General features: G+C 35.4%; 1 protein-coding gene across 2 annotated transcripts in view; it reads right to left on the reverse strand.

The window, feature by feature from the left end:
- Egfr (epidermal growth factor receptor) overlaps positions 1–20,380 on the reverse strand; it is a 136,477-nt gene that overhangs the window by 9,750 nt on the left and 106,347 nt on the right. Inside the window, exons 2-6 of one of the 2 annotated variants that reach the window (XM_065350875.1) lie at positions 12,363–12,722; positions 1,498–1,833; positions 844–1,169; positions 555–752; positions 164–465 (exon numbers count right to left, since the gene is read on the reverse strand). In XM_065350875.1, coding sequence (XP_065206947.1) covers positions 164–465; positions 555–752; positions 844–1,169; positions 1,498–1,833; positions 12,363–12,486 — 1,286 coding nt within the window. In that variant the 5' untranslated portion in view covers positions 12,487–12,722. The remainder of the gene's footprint in view (positions 1–163; positions 466–554; positions 753–843; positions 1,170–1,497; positions 1,834–12,362; positions 12,723–20,380) is intronic. The other variant, XM_065350876.1, reaches the window with a different exon arrangement.

The raw sequence follows: 20,380 nt of genomic DNA on the forward strand, positions 1-20,380 counted from the left end.
GACAAAATTATGCGCAGAAAAATTGAAAAAAAAAAAAAAAAAAATATCGAAATGAATTTAAAAAATTGACAAATTATTCTGAAACAACCCTCCCCCCTCCTACCTATAGCTGTAGGTGGACTAAGTACCTCGCACAAAAAATAAAAACAAAAGTAGCACTAACCTGAAGTATGACAAATTGGTGAATGCTTCGTGATATCCTTGAATATTGATATATCCAGTGACTTCTTTCAAGGTGCTGAACACTTCTAATCTATCAGGATGGGTGGCGTTTACTTTACCAACAGGAGCGTAATTTTCGTCGAACTTTTGGTATCCTTTGAAGGTCGTATCCAAAATGGAAATAGATCCTTCGATCACAGTACAGTCTTTAAACGAGTCTATATTCGAATCGTCGATTTGAGCAACTCCTTTGCAAGTTTTAGGGCAAGTTCCTTCGCACGGCACACATTCGTAGTTCAAAGCCTACAAAAACAAGAACATCGTAGAGTTAACAACCGATTGAATTTCCATTTTATAAATTTACAATCGCGTTCTTTTCATACGCTACTTACTCGTTTATTAGCGGGACAGGATTTGACGCAGGCTCCATTATCTTTGAGCAAATGTGCCGGACACTGTTTAACGCAAGTCGCACCGTAGGCGTATTTGCCTTTCGGATTCGTTTCCCAGGCGTATGTGGATGGGTTGTAGATCTGCATTGGGGGACATTCTTGCGAACACGTTCCATCATCGTAGACATTACGGCAAGCCTAGATATAAACCAGTCATAAAATTATTATTGTACAATACTCGTACATAGAAGATATACTCAAATAAGGGTAATTGGACGAAGGTATTTACCAAGCAATCACTTTGAGTAGGTCCGGTGCAGCCTCCGGCGCAAAACAAATGGCAGCACTCGCGAGGATTCGTACCGAAACAACGTCCTCCGACGCACTGCGGGCTGCAGTTGATTTTAGAGAATTTTTGACAATTGTCAGGACCTTCGCCCCAGCACCCTGCTGTACAGGATTTGTGGCAAGGTGGGCATTCGCGCTCGCTGTTTGTGAAGTTGTAAACGTAGTAATTTGTTGCATTTGCTCCGCTGAGTATTTCTTCCCAATTTATGGTCTTCGTGTAACAAAGATTGTAATTGTTGAAGAAGCCAACGTTGCCGTGAAGGATATCTGCGTTGTAAAAACAATACCAAGAAATATTAGACAATTGCGGGTGAACAATACCAAAAAAAAAAAAATCGAGACATTTACACATTTGATTCATGTCGGTCGTATAATATTTTTTTAGGTACTGGTTTAATTACATTATAGGTTAAAATACTATACGAAGATGCATCCCACAAAGCTCATAAACATCTAAACGTACGTATACTCGTATAAGATCATCTCAACACGACACACCACACAGTAAAAACGTCTTGTTTATATCAACTCGCCGGGGAACCGACGACCTCCCACAAATACAATGTATCTAGCCCATCAGAATCAGCTTACTAACCTCGCAACGCCGGCATCTCCAGACTGTTCATTTTTGATAATGTGACCATCAGCGCGAACTCCGCTTCTTGGATATTGAGCTTGAAAAGCGAACGTCCTCTGATTATCTGCAACTTGGGTAACACGATCCGGCTCACATCCACATGCGATATCAGCACGTATCCGGTCACTTCCCTGATGTACTGTAGAAAGCTCAGATCGAAGTTTTCGTTTTGTAGCCATGTCAATTCCAAGTTGCCGTCCACGTATGTACAGTTTGTATAACGATCTCTTAGATTTCGGTAATGGTGTTCTCGATTTTGGGGAACTGACATCCGACCGTTCGAACCGATGCATACTGAAACAAAATTGAAAATTTTTTACATTAGTTTCACTTCGAAGGAATTGATCAAATGTACACGAGAATGATTACAAATGATTGAATAAGATTATGGGCAATAGTATATTACAACACAGTAGACGAAAGTGAATGATTTCTTGTTGAGTGCGAAGATTGGCGGAACGAGCCGAAGGCGAGTGGAGCCAACGCACGAGACAAGAATTCATTCACTTTTGACTACTATCTTGTAAGATATTTTTCATTATAAATGCTACGAAAAAATAGAGCATATTTACTCCCGTTTACACACCGCGAAAATTTTTTCCTACTGTGATTGAAAAAATTCCTCTTTCCATCCCTAGGGATGGAAAAGAAATTCTTTTCCATCACACTGTGACGGAAAAGAATTTACATTGACTATATGTTCTAAATTCTTTTCCGTCACAGTGTGATGGAAAAGAATTCTTTTCCATCCCTAGAGATGGAAAAGAATTCACATTGACTTATATATCGTAAATTCTTTTCCATCACACTGTGACGGAAAAGAATTTCTTTTCCATCCCTAGGGATGGAAAGAGGAATTTTTTCAATCACAATAGGAAAAAGTGTATTTTCGCGGTGTGTAAACGGGAGTAAAATGCTACATTTTCGTAGTATGTATAATGAAAAATCATTTGTGGACTTGAGGGAGATTTCAAGAAACCCTCAATTCTCTTCGTCCTTCCCAAAGATCCAAACCAAAGTATCATTCATGTCGTCAGAAGACATATTCTAACCATTCCTTTGGCTAATCAGGGTGTCTACCAAAATTTGATATTCAAAAATCGCGATTTTTTTTCAGTACCTACCACTCCCATTTTTTAATGAAAAAAATTGGGTTTCCAATAAAGCTCACACCTTGGGGAGGGGGTGGGGGGCTTGGACAACTTTTAATAGTTTCCAGGAACGAAGAAAAATTTTTAATCGGGATGATTTTTCACGGTCTATCGCGACTTTTTCCCGACTTTCGCGATCTTTTCCTGACTTTCGCGATCTTTTCCCGACTTTCGCGATCTTTTCCCGACTTTCGCGATCTTTTCCCGACTTTCGCGATCTTTTCCTGATTTTCGCGACATTTTCTCAACTTTCGCGACATTTTCCCAACTTTTGCGATTTTTTCCCAACTTTCGCGACATTTTCCCGACTTTCGCGACTTAGTAGACACCCTGCTAATTCTCAATTCTCTTGTCAATTCTGCAAATATCTCATGGAATAGTTGATACGCAGAATCATTTGGAGTTGGGAGACTTCAAGAAGCCCTCAATACCCCTCATCCTCCTCAAAAATGCAAACCAAACTATCATTCCTGTCATCAAAAGACATATTCTAACCATTGCTTTGGCTAATTCTCAATTCTGTTGTCAATTCTGCAAATATCTCAGTAATGTGACCTCTACCTCGATCTTCTAGCGGTTAAATTTCGCTAAACTATTTATCTCTCTTTCCCTCATCTTTGTGTTTCTTTCTTCGCATGAAAAAGGTCGTAGACGTAACTTCTCTCTAATTGGCAGCATAACGATTTTCATCGGTTGGCGCGTTTAATATATGCGTCGATAGATTTACTACCTTGCCGCATATAAGTATAAGTATACCTAAGTAAAACAACATCTCTGTAACATTTTGAGCTTTGAACTCGTCGTACACGATGGCTATTGTCTTAGGTTCGAAATAATGCATCGGCTGGCGTAAAAATATATGCATAGACAATGTACCCGTAACCCTCATCCAGTCTCACTCATGGGATACTCTGAATAGGTGCACACATAGACATACCACGTGCATCTCTCTCTCCATCTACAAGTTACCAACACATTCTGTATGTCTTTCCTCATCTCCATCTCGCGTCCGCATCCCGGAATAATGTCAATTCTCCCGAAGAGTACCCGATCGCTTTAGCGGGAAGCGTCTCTTATGGGAAACTGGTTTCACCTGGCTATGTTGCCGCATCGCGCGCAAAGCGTTATTTGCGAGAGACGACCAAAGTTGTACACTACACATCGAATAAAAAGTTCTCTATTTTGTTTTTTTTGTACCTTCTCAATTCGTAATTTACTTCTATGTATATGGCGCGTATTATAGGTACGCTACACACAGATACCGAAGCCGTTAATTTATTTACAAGGTAAATACCACGTTGCTGGGCGTGAGGTGAGGGAGCACGTAAAGAATTTCACGCTTTGGAAATGCCATCGAGCTAACTGGAGCGAGCAATACTATTTTATAGGTATATTTTAGCATTCGTTAGAGCGTACCTATGTTAAACAAATGTCATCGTTACGCGAACATGTCGCAGGTATCATATAGTACTATATACCTATGACGATGCCAAGGTAGCTAAAGCTATAATAGGTACGAGTAGTAGCGTAATAAATTAATATTCTGCACGAGATTGCGAAATTCGTACGGAGCGTGTGTTGATTATTATTTTCCCATGTGGTTTCAAAGCAGAGGTAATCGAATTTTATGTGCGGGGAGATATTGAAAAATGTAACGTCGAGGAACATATCGACGAATCCTACACTATGCATTAAAAGGAGGGGAATGGGAACTCGGGGAGATCTAAATAGGTCAAAACGTGAGCTCAATGTAAACAAAAAAAAAATACCAAGAGGAAATAAAATATGTATTTACTTACTTCATAAAATTTTAAAAACTTAAGATAACTGAGTAGGTAGGTATTATTAATCAACTAAGAAATCATAAGAGTTAATGAGATGCTGATTAACTGATCATTAATTTATTGGACGTTGTACGAACTATGATTAATTAACTTGAATTGCAAACAAGAAATGCTTTGAATTACATGCAGATTTTGAAAATGAATTTTTATAATATTGTTCAAACACCTCTTGGACTCAGTCACAGGTAAAAATTTCAGACTAATGCACAATTTCTGGCTTTCTGGATTAAAACGAAAAAAAAAAAAAAATAGAAGACAAATAAGGAAAAGCGAGAAAATGACATAATTTTATGCTTAAAATTTCTGGCAATTTGTTCTTCATAAGATTTGAAATCCGATACTCAATTGACTGAAGAATTTGAATAGTTGATTTCTTGTTCCATCAATCAATTCAAGTATCTTCTACGTACAAAAATTAAGTACCTAAAACTTAAATTCTACAATTACAGGCACCATAACTCAAAAATCAATTTTTACTCGAGGATTCCTCCATGGATTTAGAATAAAAGGCCTCTGCAATTTTCTTCTGGGATTCTGTAATCAGTTTTGGGATTTTTACACCAACTCTGAGGTACTGATCTGGATTTCTGAGTCAGTTCTGAGGTCCTGGTATCAGTTCTGATTATTAAGACACCAGTTCTGGAATTCTGATGCCGGTTCCACAATTCGGATCATATCAGTTCTGGAATTTTTACAGCAGCTCTGAGGGATTCTGATCTGGAATGATGGCGTCTGTTCTGGTATTCTGACATCAGTTCTGGGATTTTGGCATCAGTTTGGGGATTCTGATCTGGAGTTCTGACATCAGTTCGAGAGTTCTGGCATCAGTTCTGATATTAACACACCAGTTCTGGGATCCTGACACCAGTTTCAGAATTCTGATATCAGTTCTAGGATTTTGACACTAGTTCTTGGATTCTGACATTAGCTCTGAAATTAGAGGCTCCCTTGATTACAGATTTATAATTTGGTTTCGAAGTCACAAAATTTGCACATTCATTTCTCATAGATTTGGATCCAAGATATAGCTGAATAGAAACCGAATCCTGATTCTGATTCTAGTAGATTATTTAGATTCCTATAATAAGGTTTAAATACATTTTGATGTGTTATCAGATGCAGATTCCTTCTGGGATTCTGACATATGTAGGTTCTGGAGTAGGATGGAAGCACATTTTGATTAAAAATTCATGATCTGATTTCAAACTATCAAGTTTTTTCTTTTCTTCATAGATAATGAGACGTGCGGTCCTTTTGTATTGAAATTGGGAGCTCCTTTTAATTAAGAGATCATGATTTGATAAGTCTCGAGTCACAGGTTCCTTCAGGAATTCAGATTCTGGATGAGTTCAGCAATTGGGCTCGTCTTTAAATGGAAAATGATATTTTAAATCCAAAGGATGAGAACTTTTCTTTTGTTTTTAAACAGATTTTGACCTTGGGGCCCTGATCCATTGCTGTAGAGGAGGGAGGGAGTGGCTCAAAGGAGGCAATTTGTGTAGAATCGGATTTCTTAAAGGATTTAAAAAATTTCAATTTCCATGTTCTTTCTGAATGGAAGTGATCAAATTTGATAAATTTTTCACGAGTTCATTTTCCAAGCAAATGGCTTTCGAAGGGCCCACCCAACATCCTGATTCTGATATGGGGAGGTTTCCTAGTTCTGGAATTGGAGGCTTCTTCAATTTTATATGTAGTTGCAATTCAACTCAAATGCCATGTTTTAGCAGAGATTTGGGATCTTAGTTCTGGGATTAAAGTTCCTCCTATTAAAATATAATGAGTTGATTCTGAAATGAAGTCTTGGAATTTGGACTCTAATTCTCGAATTGCGAGTTCTATAAATTGAAAATTTTTTAGTGTATTCTAAAGATGGGTTATGTTTTAGATTTGGATTTAAGATCCAGTATCTATAATTTACAACTGTGTTCAAGAATTACAGACTCCTTTGATTTCAAACATTTACACAATCGATGTTAATGTGAAAAAGATAAAAATACTTCGAAGTTACCTACTCGTTAATTTGATAAACGACCTCGGATTTTTTTCTTCCAAAATCAACTATTACACCACCTGCTGGTGAATTTTGCTTTAAAAATGTGATCAATTTAATTAAATAAGAAATTATTAACTTTTATAATTTATTATGTAAAAACTACAAAATGAAGGAATTTTGCATATTTTTTTTCTTCTTTTCACACCATGAACAAACTATCAACAGTGCTTTTGTAGTCTTATGAAATTGTACCGATTACTAGGTAGTTATAACTTCTCATCGCTGTTGCGACAGTAAAAATATCCACTCATTACTTATTACTTATTGATTTTTGTGCTCTTAAGTATACCTACTTAATTTTAAACGATTCCTATAGATGCAAACATGGCAGACAACACACTCTTATACACAAATACGCCAAGATTTAAAAAACAAACCGCTTTTTCAAACAAATACTTCGACTCTTCCATTCGCAAATACCAATAGATTGAAAAAATATGCGAACTCGAAGCCTTGGTCGTTGGTCAAGCAGACTCAACTATTGTTCCTGAGCCCATTTACATGAAAATGCGGTACACACATCTCGTTGAGTCGCAATGGCCGCTGCGAGTATATCAAATTACACCTTATAACTATTATCTAGGTACACCAAAGCTGCTATGAGTATACTCGTATACTGTAGCTGTAGGTTCAGGTACCTATACCTATGTACATGTTTAGTTCACCTATCGTATCGATAGATTCAGAACGTTATTACGAAAGAATGCTAATTACTCGAGGTATTGTGGTTTAGTAAATGCTTATACAACGCCGTTATATTAATTATCGATTCGTCAGGCGATCGCTAATTATCCGATTAGTGAAATCGTCGAGTAATTAATTCAGTTTAATACGGAATAAAATATGGTGATATTACTTTAGCTCTGCCTAGGTACGTAAGTTAGAGGTACATAGAGACGTACACACATTCGATACTATGGCGATGGCGCGCATACACATTCCACATTGCTGGCTTTCTGTATAGGTATTAGATATTACTATACGACCATTAAACCAGTTACTAATACCTTTAAGCAGTCTATCTGGTATATAAGATTTGACGTGCGCCTTGGTCTCTTGGTCGTGGTCGTCTTCATCATCATCAGCATCATCATCTTCATCGTCGACTTTACGTACTCATACCTATAGCCATAGCCTATCTTCATATAAGAAAAATCGACTTTGTATCGCGACCTATTACATGTGGAATGCTAGAAGGTATTTCTCTTTTCATATTTTTCATCGCAGCTTTCCATACTATATAAATGTACAAAAGAAAAAAAGTACCAGCAGCCGTGAACAATGTATCACAATGGTCAGTTATGATTACCATTGTTAGCGCGCTATTGGTTTGTCTTTTTTTTTATCATTATTATTTCTCGTTTATTGTTCGAATTAATCAAGTGTACGGATTAAGGGTTCTCCGCAGCTTCCAAAACAACTCGTACACCTATTCTAGTATACCTATAGGTATATATTTGTAATAATTCTAGTAATTAATTCACACTCGAAGGTGCGATTGTAATGTGTAACCACATAGCGCCGACCGACGCCGCCGCCTGGTATAACGCCTTGCAGGGATTTCGAGATAATTAAAAAATTCATTCGAAATGTGAAATGTCTTTAGGAGGTGTTGAAATAAGGATGAATCATTTTTCTCATCATACTCAATAACTATGAAGTCTGATCAGAAAGAAATGAAACTGGTCAGGTTGCAAGCTCTTTCTTTATAAACTAGCTAGCAAGCTTTTTATGGACTTTAACTCACCTAAGAGATGAATTCGTCAAAGCACTGGAGTAGTTCTTCAAATATCATTTGTAAAAAGGGTTTCAATCAGGTATACAAAAGAAACTTGAATTTTGTAGGGGTAGTTCGTATCACATCAGTTATCAAAATTCGATAAAGAGCAACCCTTTAAATCAAAACTGAGAAAAAAACATTCAAAAAATACCACTAATATCAGATTTACATTTTGTAGGTTTCGCTTTGCATAAAACGTTTCAAAAATGAATAAAAATTTATAATCATGAGAAATTTTTCAGAATTGAATTTCCTCTCGAATGAGCCTTTTAATGACCAGCAATTTTTCCAATCTTTTTCTATTCTCATTGAATTAAGTAGTAGGTACCTACCTACCCTCCCCTCTAATAGTGTCTCATTAAGGCTAAATTAATCCAAAATTGTGTACTGGATCGACTATGACTAGGTAATGATTTTAAAAAAAAAAAAATAATTCTCCGAATTAGGTGCAAGAAACACAATTTTGAGTACACTTGAAAAATAACGGACAAAAAAAATAATTGAAAATGTTCTTTTTGGAGTTGATTACCTCATTGAATATTATATATCTCAACAGGGTATTTACCAAAATTTGATACTCAAAAATCGCGACTTTTTTTTCAGTACCCCCTCATTTATTAACGAAAAAAAAAAAAAAAAGGTTTCCAATACAGCTCACACTTGTTTTCAGGGAGTTTTTGTCCAACTTTCAATAGCCCATGTGACATAAAAAATGTACGAAATAGGTACATACTTTGTACATAAGAAATATGAAACAGAAAAAAATCATTTTTTTATTGGTTTCAAAAATGAAGGTGGAGGTGATATTTTTGGGATCACTTGAAGAGAAATAAGGATCGAGTCGAGAAGATAAAATGTTTTTCAGCTCGTTGAATATTATTCTGCCCTAAGCAAACATATTTTCGCCACACCTCTCCCCCTTCCACCCAAAAGAAGAGATATCTCAACCAGCAGAAAATTCGTTTGACTTGACAAAAAAAAAATCGAAAAGAAATCCAAAAATAAGAACACTACCAAACCAAATTTCAGTTTCTGAACTCATTTTAAAATTTTTGGTGAATTTTGAAAAATTCAAGTCCAGTATTGTTACCTATGGGGGGAAAATCAAAACTTCATAAAATTGAGACATAAACTTGATGTTTTCTTTTATAGAGTTGATCTATTGAATTGATTGATGGTGGTTTTGCATAATTATTCAGAGCCTCCAGAAGATTTTTCGATTTTTAAGTGTTGAAAGAAGAAGCTGAATTTCATTTTGACGCTTTTTATGACAATTTTACGAAAAATGGAAAATCCAATAAACAACAGGAAGCCCCAAAAGAGCTCAAAACCTATCAGCAATAAATTTCGAAGATTGTAAAAACCAAATTTCAGCATTCCACCTCAATTTTATCCAATTTTCATCTTTTTAATGGAAAATAGACCATTCGGATTTTCAAAAAAATCATCAAAAATTAAATTCAAAATCTGAAATTTAGCTCGATGGTGTATTTTGAAAAATTCTTTCAATTTTTTTGTCGTTTGGTTTAAAATTTTTCCTGTTAGTTGAGATATCCTGCTTCATAATTTTCAAAATTTTACCACTCTTCAATTTATTCTTCCAGGAGACCACCAAGTCACGTTTTTTGGAGAACATAGACTTAAATTTAGACACATTTTTTGTGCAATCCCTTCCCCCAAACCCTCAGTAACTTTCAAAAAGTAAGACAACCATAATTCTGGGTTTGTAACTCTTCTGAAGTCTCTTTCAGAAAAAATAATTCCCAGGCTTTATTTCAAGACAAAAATAAGCTCTCCAGCTCACTTAGAACACTCGACACACACACAGAAACAGTTTCGTCGTTATTCTTTTCGATGAAATCTCGCACACGAAAATAAATTTCGTCCGGGTTAAACTTTTGGCCAGGCATAGACGCTCGTGTAGTTATAACAGTACACGAACGAGAACTCTGAGAAGGTTCGGGGTCACAAAAATTCATGAATATAGATATGATATGACACAAAACCTGTGTCTTTTGTACGTATGAGGTGAGCATGGCAAACACTACATTCATATGTAAATACGTTTGGCCGCTTTTCGTTTATAATTCATTTCCACATATCTTTAAAATGATCTTGTTCGAGTTAGAGCATCGATTTCGGCGCATGAGAGACAGCTCACCTCCAGTTAAACTGACATATACTACGTAAATTCTGTGTACGCGAGTCATTCATTCGAAAAAACACGTCGTATAAAATTTTACACCAGCTCGGATGTTGGACAAGTGCGTATGAAATACCAATGATATGTACCTCTAACGTAAGTATACCTACTTATATAAGTGTAAGTATGCAAATGCTAAAGCAAAAAAATACGTCAACTAAGCAAAAGTATCGACTCGATTCCTATGTAATACATCATTTATGAACAAGGGAGAAAAATGCAGATAGGAGAAAAAAAACACGTCGAATAAAAATCTGACAAGGCTGCCCCTTTTACTAAGGTAGGTACCTTACAAGTCGACATTTTCCTTATAAATATACTGGCTCGCTGGTAAATTAGGAAAAATAACGCGAGTCCAAAACCGAACGAAGGATTATCGCAGACCAGAAAAACTAGTTTACCTGTCATTGGGACAAAAATTAAAACAGTCGTTTGGTTCGTAATCGATCAAGCGTTATAGTTTTTGATTAGCTTTAAAAATAACGCCTAGCGTGCTCGACACAGACGAGTTTTTTTTTCTTTATTTTTTTTCACACTCTTCGAGTGCACTTGAAATACAAAAAAATTTACTTCGACGCAAATTAACCGTAAAATAATAACGGCTGCAATCGTAAATATATCGTAAGTGAAAAACTAATTAAAAATCTAATGAAGAGTATACAGTATACAGCTCTTCGCTTTTTATGGCAGCTTCAAGCTGTACCTAGACTACAGGTATGCGAATATGCTATTGTGCAATATCTGTCATGTTTTTATGCAATTTTTAGTACCCTGACTCGCGTACCTACACATACGAGTATCGAGTAAATGTAATGCAATTTCGAGTAGATATGTTTTTTCAATTATCGACAGATAATAATTTCGTGACCAAAGATGAAAAATAGCTCTAAGAAGTGGTTTTTTCTAAAGCCTTTGTAATGCTTTGATTTTACAGTCATTTTTTTCCTCCAAAGACAAGGGGAATGAGGCAAGGGCCAGTTATCACTTTTTTGTCTGCCTGCACTTGGATCAGTGTTGCCAATTTCCAAAAATTATTTCCAGATACATAGTAAAATTTTAAATATCTTAATACTTTTGCAAAAATGTCTCAAAATACATATTTAAAGCATTTTCCATAATTTCGATATCACACATTCGACATTCGAACCAAATGAAGCAATTTTTTCTTCAGCAACCGGTCCTATAGATTAACCCATACAATCAAGCATCTAATCATTTAAAAAAAAACACACACACATCTCAATCACACGAGTCGAAAAAAATTTCAAATTGTACAATTACTTTGAATTCTTGACGTGTGAAAATAGCTTCCAATTTTCTCCCTCTCTCTTTACCTTTGCCGAAGACGAATCAGAATGAGATGGATGACCCTTCTACTTTCAGAGAAAATATTTAGTCATGATATGCCGAAACCAGTTATATTTACCGATGAATTATGATTCAAGGCTAACCTGGGGGGAAAGGGGAAGTGAAATAATTTATACGTGTTAAGAAACTCATTCCACATGAATATGAACCTGGAACCTAGAACATAGAGAAGCTGCGTAAGCTCTCAGATATACCTACCTATATTTTCTGGATTAATTTTTTTAATATTTAATTTTTTTTTAAATCTGACTCGAGCACGACAGATATTATACTTGAAGCTTTGTGAGTAAAAGATAACTAAAGATGAATTAATACCTACTAATACCAGTATCTGTACTTAATAAAAGGATCTAATTTACAACTTTCAGGTAGTACATCGGTAATACATAATTTAAAAATATGTAGGAATTCATTTGCTTACTTTTCGGTTTCACTTCGGAAGCATTCGTAAAGTGGAATACTACAAGAAATATCATCCATGTTATGAAATTTCTTATCGACGATTTTCTTTTTTTTGCGAAGATAGAAAATCCAATTATTATCATTTTCCTTCATACCAGCGAATATTACACGGTACGATAGAAAAAATATCAGCTAACATTAAAAATCAAATGCGAAATTAATTATAGGTACTTAAGAAAAAAAACATCACTGCAACTGGCAAAACATTGCTGAATTTTGATTTTAAATTACACATATATGGCACTGATATTAATCGCGAACGATTTGTTATACGATTCTGATGGCTTGATTATTTCATCGTGTTCTTTTTCATTTTCAACTGTAAAAAAAAAAAAAGAAGAAAAATATGGTTAGATATGTGTAACAGAAACAGAATATGTCATTATAAAGATATTATATTTTAACCTGACCTAACCTAACCTACCTTCTTATAACGTAATTGTTTATGAAAACTGACTTAAACGTTTGTATACTTACTTTTTACTCATAATACATTAGCTTTGCCTAACTTCTAATCTAACTTAGCTTATGCTATACCTTTCTAGTTTCTACTTACTAAAGGCATCCAAAATGATAAAAAATAAAAATAATCTTATCACTATATACCAATCTATACATCTTGAGCATCCCTTAACGAGAGAAAATCTTCTCCTATACTACACAGATAAGCCATCTGTAATCCTTTTTTCAAAAAAAAAAAAGTCGTCCATTTGGTCTACACAACAATAGACCATCGATGAAATTCCCAACAGCTGTGCCCTGTGTGTTCGATCCGATCATAAAAACCTAACAACTGGCAACTTCATGGTTTACAGGACATATAAGTATAAGATTTTCAAACATCGTCGTAAACATAAAAAGCTTGGTCACCTCTGAAACCATAAAGTGAGAAAAAAAACACGTCTTATAACAAAAGTCCTAAAAGATTGACCTTGGTTTACGCGCGCTATTTTCAGTACACAAATTTAAAATGACTGAAACGACATTTAACTTGGGATCTTGTACAGTTCTTAGGTAACCAGTTGAACGTTATTTTTTTTATCAATCATTATAACGATTTCATAAAGAGAGTAGGTTGAAAACGTACCTTCCTACAATATTTTTAAACTTTCACTATATCGCTACGACTACGCGAAAACGTCACCTCTCAAAGTCGATCTTATATACCTATATAATTTGCAATATTATATGTACTTTCAGTGTGAAACGCAACACACCATTGGCAATATCCACCATCCAGCCCAAGCACAAGCACATGGTGCAGTTTTTCTTACTTTATTCCTTATAAAACCCTATATCTAGATGGGTATATTATAATCCTTGTATCACTATCCCGATCAAAGGGAATACGCGTATTTGGTTTTCAGCTTGTATTACAAGCCTGAGCGAACTCCAAAGGTCACTAAAATATAAACAGGTAGAATAAGAGAAGGATGGTTGACGGTGGGTATCTTTCGGCAGGTATAACCTATTCACCTGTGAAGTGTTCGGTGTATCTGTATAGGTTTTGAAAATTATACATTCGTCCTTTACTTTTTTTTTTCAATATGTACTTCATTACACATGGTCTATTGTTAAGGTTTGTGTCTTCGAGTAGACCGATTGTCACTTTTCATTGTTGTGTGTAAGCCCACGACCGACCGTTTGTTTGTTATTTTAATGAAAAAAATTGAGCAACGAAGAGACCAGCCAACGCGATAAAAACATACGTACATATTATATCCTTCACTGTATATTTACCTATCCGTAAGGTTCCAGATTTAGCTACCAAGTTATCTATTATTGATGCAGTAGCTGATTGAATACAAGGAGCCTTGGGAAGTTCATATTTTTGGTAACATCAGAAAGTACGAAGTTTTGGGAAATATTATGATCATAAAAATGTGTAAGAAACATTTCATCATTATTATCACTAAAAAGTGTTGAAAAATTTGAGATTTTGATAAAGAAGTTCAATGATCAAGGGAAAAGTTGATAAAAGTGCCAGCTGAGAATTGAAGTCAGCACTGTGATCAGTTACAGCGTTTTGAACACTGATAACAACATGATCAATTCTTCAAAATTGAATAAATTGCATTTTCTTTGCATTTTTTTACAAGGTGTCTAACAAAATTTCAAAATGAAAAAGCAGGACTTTTAGCAGGACATTTTTTAAACACTTTTTGAAATTTGTTGAAAGGGGGAGGGGGTGGGTGAAGCAAAATTTTGTATTCAAATTTTTGCTTTTCTAATATTTTAAAATTTTTTCCAAGCAAGCAGATGTCAAAAATATAATTTTATTATGGGTTTCAATTTTTGATTTTGATTTAAAGTCCTTGCTAATGGAATGAAATTGGAGATTCAACAAAACAAATTTTTAAAAAATGTAAAAAAAAATAATGGAAAATTTGAACGACATTTAAAAAATATACAACTTTTAATGGCTGAAAAGAGAAGAAACTGGCCCTGATGAAGCGAGGGCAAAAGCTCTCGAAAATCAGTATTTCGAGAGGTATAAAAACTATGTTTTTTTGTGCGATGAGTTACTTATAAGAAGTTCGCTATTTTGCTTCAAAATTTTTAAAATTTAAATGATGATTTGAAAAAAAATTAGCAAATGAGCACAAGTGAACCGAGGCCAAAAGCTTTCAAAAATTCATGTTTTGAGAAATTGAAAAAAAAAAGTTTTTTTTTGCAGGAATGAGTTTATTATTTTGATTCAAACTTCAAACATTTCTTAAATTTGAGCAAGGCAAAAGCTCTCAAAATGTGTAATTCAAGTTCTAGAAAAGTCGAAAAATGAGCTCTTTTCTATGAAAATTTTTCATAATTCCAGAAAAAGCAAAATGAATTTGATAATTTAAAGTCTGCTTGAAAAAAAGCAGGACTTTTTGATGAAAAAAAAAACAACAAAAAAACAGGACAACTGCAGGACTTACAGGACTCATCGGCAAAAAGCAGCACTTTTGCAAGATTTAAAGGATCGTTAAAGACTCAGTTTTTGATAAGATTTTGAAAATTTTGGAACTTTTCAACTTCAAGGTAAGGAAAGAGTATAATTTGTGACGTCATATTGCGAGCTTAACCTACCAATAGCAGGGATTCAAATACCAAAATACGATTTGTAGAGCCCAAAACTGATGAAAAGAAGTCTCAATAACTTGAAAATTCACTCAAAATAACTCGAGAACATCTTCAAACCACCAGAAAACATTTAGTTTTTATTCTTCAGGCTTTTTGGTAAAAAAAAGTAACCATATAAGGATAAAGAAAAGAGGGAAGCAGGCTGTTCGGCATGTCCCCACACATGAAGTTGAAATTAATTCAAGTAATTAATGTACAACAAAATATTCAATTTCTACCCCAAAAAACACCCAAGTAGGCAACAAAGTATAGTCTGATCTCAGATACCTACACTACACGATGAACAGATATGAGTAATAAAAATGAGCTAAGACGTTAAAGACGAACCCAGCAAAAGGATTTCAAAAGTCTTGCGGAGTTTTACGATAATCATTATTTCATATCAGATTTCAGTAGGCCACCTGACCATTCCAACAACATTTTTTCCAACGTGAACCAGCCACTTCATAAACAGTAAGCCTCGTACCTATCATTCCAAGCTGGCGGATTTTCTCAGGAATGTAGAAAAAAACTCATGATTACGCCACCCGTCGGTTGATTAAATAGTCTTAGAAACGATGTATTATTTTTATTACGTATATACGACCTGCATAATTTCGTTATTTCTACAGGGAGCCTGCCGGACTTCTTCATTCGGCCGCTAATTTTTCATGCCAGTGGCGGATTTAAAATCGAAAATACCTCGTCGATGGCTGAAAATCACCCTAAAATCTGCTCATCTTCTACCCTTCACAAAAACGTCACTATACGCTTACTCGTATGGTAGGTAAGTCTAGCAGAGAGAACGATGCAACATGATGAATGCGATTTTTCATCTTGATAACATTTAATACTACCTGATGCCCTCTACAACCTTTACCAAATATTCTGTATATAAAAAGTGACAAATGTGAAAACAAAAAAGGTTAGAAGGGAGTTCTTCTTTTTATAATTACTTGCGCGCCCATCACCATCGCATCGCTGTGTGGTAGACTATAAGGTAGACTTTGTTTCAAGAAATCCAGTTTTCTTATCCGTCCAGGTATTTCTAATAAAACTCTCAGCAGGTGATCAACACCGGTATCCGTCACATAGCCGTTTCAATCTGCATCCCTATATATCATTTCTGACCTGGCTTAACGTATATATACCTACAATTTTTAGAAAATTCCTTCTACTAACTCGAATGTGTTACCAAAACAAGGACTCGTCTTTTTTCACAAATTCATGCAAATTTTCTTTCCCTTTCATTTGCGCAGACTGAGTTCAAAAACCCATCGGTTAGGTATACTCGTATATTTTTGTACACGCATATTCGTGCCATGTAAATCATATAAAAACATTATTTTACCGCAAGTCTCATAACAATGTAATATTTCAACATCGAACAATTTCTCACTTTATTAGTACCCGACGTTTAGAATATCTCTAATAAAACTCTCAGCGGGGGATCAACACCAAAGCCTGTCTTGTGTAATGCCGATTAATCGAATTTTAAATAAGGAAAATTTCAGTTCGATAACTCGCCCGCCGCCATAACACGTGAAAAATGAGCTTGCGCCGTAATGCCTAACTAGTTATGGGACTTGAATAGTTGCATGCAACAGGTGCATCTCTTGTGCTGTCATTTCAACTGAACTGACCGCGAGTTTTCTTCTTAGAGTTGAAAAAATGCAAATTAAAATATTATAAGCCCGTCTTTTTTTTAATTTAGCACTTTGTACAAGAATTATAAGCATACTTGTCTTTTGTATCATTTTATTTGATTATTCGGCAATTTAGGTAGACATCTCTATAGCAATTTTGCTGTGTGGGATTTTATTTATTTTAGATCATTAGACATCAATGGAAAAAATTAACGGAATTTATATGACAAGCCATAAGATATTGTGAGTTCATCAGCGAACGCCCTCGTCAGCATTTATTAAAGAGCAAGAAAATCGAAAGATTCGAGGTATTACTTCAGGGTTCCAGCAAGAAAGTCGTTTTCATTTCGATTTCATATAAGTACCTAAGTTGAACTTATGATAACATCGACATAACTATTGTCATAAAAATGAATAAGTCCAGTAAGTAGTGGTGACTTGAGGGTACTACCCCTTCCTCACCATGACATAAAAATTTTTGGAACTAAGTTCCATTTCACATGTTTTTGGTTCAATTGTTTATTATGGTTTTGAATTTTTTTTCAAATACAGATTTTCAATCTTTTAGTTTTTTGCATATACCCTACTGGACAAACCGTACATCCTAGTAAAAATCTGATGATAATGATCCAATAGAGAATTAAATTCTCTACAATTTTGTTTATATGCAATTTTTCTAGGACGCTCTGTTTTTGAACTACGTGTCTCCAAATTGGAGTAAATCTGAACAATTTATATTAGATTCTACTGAGCAAATGCTACTAAGGCAACCATGCTCAAATTTTCACCATAGGTTAGGAACCCTTGTGGGAACATACAGAAAAAATTTGAGCCATGATGGTTCATTAGCAAGAGAGTATAAGTTGGTCAATGTTGAAATTGTGAAAAACCCATTCGAACCCCCCCCCCGCACCTTACCTGATGAGAAATAAAAAACTAAATACTTATTAGAAAAGCAAATGATCAGTTTTCAATAAAAAAATCAAATTCAATCAACTGAATAGAAAGTTCCTCCTTAAATCTAAAATTGCTCAATAGATGTCTCGACATTTTATCGACATAGTACATATCTATCTGCCAATTGCCAATTGCCCCGCTTGGGATTAGCTGATCCCTTCTCATACAATTGTTTGATCAGCCACACAAAATGTTTTGGAACACCCATCTCCAACAGAATCCACCATAATTTCAGCCACTGGACACAATCAAATGTTTTCTTGTAATCCACAGAGCACAGCACTGCAGAAAGCAGGAACATTGTACTCGCGAGCTTTCTCAATAAGCATTCTGATGTTTAGGATTTGCTCTCTGGTGCCTCTTCCTTTCTCAAGCTGTGGGACCAAAACGATTTCAGGATTGAAAATTTTTCATTTCGGGATTGGATTTGTTTTGGGATTTGTTCTTATAAATTTCATTTTGGTTTCAGAATTCGTTTTGGGATTGAAAAATTGTTTCGGTTCTGGGTTGAATCGGTTTTGGTTTTGGGATTTCCATTTTCAACCAATTTCAAGCCCAAATTTGACTAATGGACGCCGCAAGGGTTTTAAAAAATGAGAGGTTTTGATGTGAAAATCTAATGGTGTGATTAGTTTAACGTTTTAAATGCATATTTTGCTTAATTCGTCAAATAATTTTTATTATAATCTGAATGACTGATGATAAAAAATGATATAAAATGACCATTTATCAAAGTAAAATCGTGGGAAAAAGGCAAAAATTGAAATCTCGAAACCAAAACGATTTTGTTTCGGTTCTGAGATTGTTTTGGGTTCAAAATTATATCGGTTCCAGGATTTTTTCAGTTTCAGGATCAAGAAAAATAACGGTTTCAGTTTTGGGATTGGTGTTGGCCTTTGGGATTGGATCTGAATCGGGATTTAATTGGTTCCGGTTTTGGGATCGTTTCGGTCCCACAGCTCTGATTCCTTTGGTAAATCTGGCCTGTTCTTGAGGGATTTGAGACTGCATGAGTGGATACAAACGATCATAGATGATCTTCAGAAGCACTTTGCTTGCGTGTGAGATGAGCGATATGGTGCGATAATTCTCAAAGTTCTCTGGTGAGCCTTTTTTGTACAAAGTGATGTGAGTTGACTGAGTCCAATCATCTGGCCGTGGCCATTCTCCACTCATCTCCAGTTTGCCACACGTGATTGCACATGAGATGAATAACTCGATTCAAATAAGCGAGACTGGCTGTATTTCTGAAAAGCCTGTAATTTTTTCGCTTTATCCCCTGATGCTCAATTGCTTAACTAGTAACCTCTTTAGTGGTAAATGCTAGGCTATAATACATAATGGACAGCAAAATTATCAACCCCTTAATTTAATTCAAATTCAAATTTATCCCTCAAGTTGCACCCCAAATTCGAAGAGCTAATTTAAGAGGAATATAACTAGGTCCTTCGGTCCTTGCCTAATTGAAAATGCATAAAATTCATTCTTCGAGTAAAACATAGGTAGAAAATCATACCTAAGTGATTCATAGGATCTCATTATAAGACGCAAGGCACAGGCAGTAGGCACCTTGCTCGAATGTTGAATAAGTACAACAATGATCGGACAGCGGACACGATTTTACAACTAGATATGATCGAATTGCATCGGCAAGTACGCGTATTATCATATTTTGCATAATTTAACACGACGCAGCCGTTAATTACCCAATAAATAGGTCTTAATAAGATTCACGCGCCATTTTCTTGGCAAAGAAATTGCGCTCGATAATCAAGGTTGAGACAATCAAGGTCTGAAAATCATTACCGGGGGTTCTCAGAAGGAGGAATGAAGACAGCCAGAGAGTACCTGCGTTTAAATAAATTCGAACACGGTTCGATTACACGTTTCATTGGAACGTGACCGATTGAAGTTGACCGCCATTGCGATCGTGTACCGGTCATACGTGTTGGGTAATTACAACGCAACAAGAATTTCGTTGCGAGCTTTGAGAAACCCTACCAGGTATAGCTGCGAATAATAAATTACCACCATCTCTACTATATGAGCCCTATGATTACAGCTGTATAGTGTAGTAGAAATGCGAATAAGATGATGGCTGTTATGATGTATTAGATATATAGAGATGAGGAAAACACACGCTACAGATACCCAGGCTGGATCACTGTTTCACGACCAACAGAGTACAATGGCAATGGCTACAACAACCAGCAGAATCTTTCCACGAACACGACAGAATATGGAGAATAAGAATTTGCTCACGATCTTTCCA

Source organism: Planococcus citri, chromosome 2 (genome assembly GCF_950023065.1).
Source record: "Planococcus citri chromosome 2, ihPlaCitr1.1, whole genome shotgun sequence".
Classification (NCBI taxonomy): Eukaryota; Metazoa; Arthropoda; class Insecta; order Hemiptera; family Pseudococcidae; genus Planococcus; species Planococcus citri.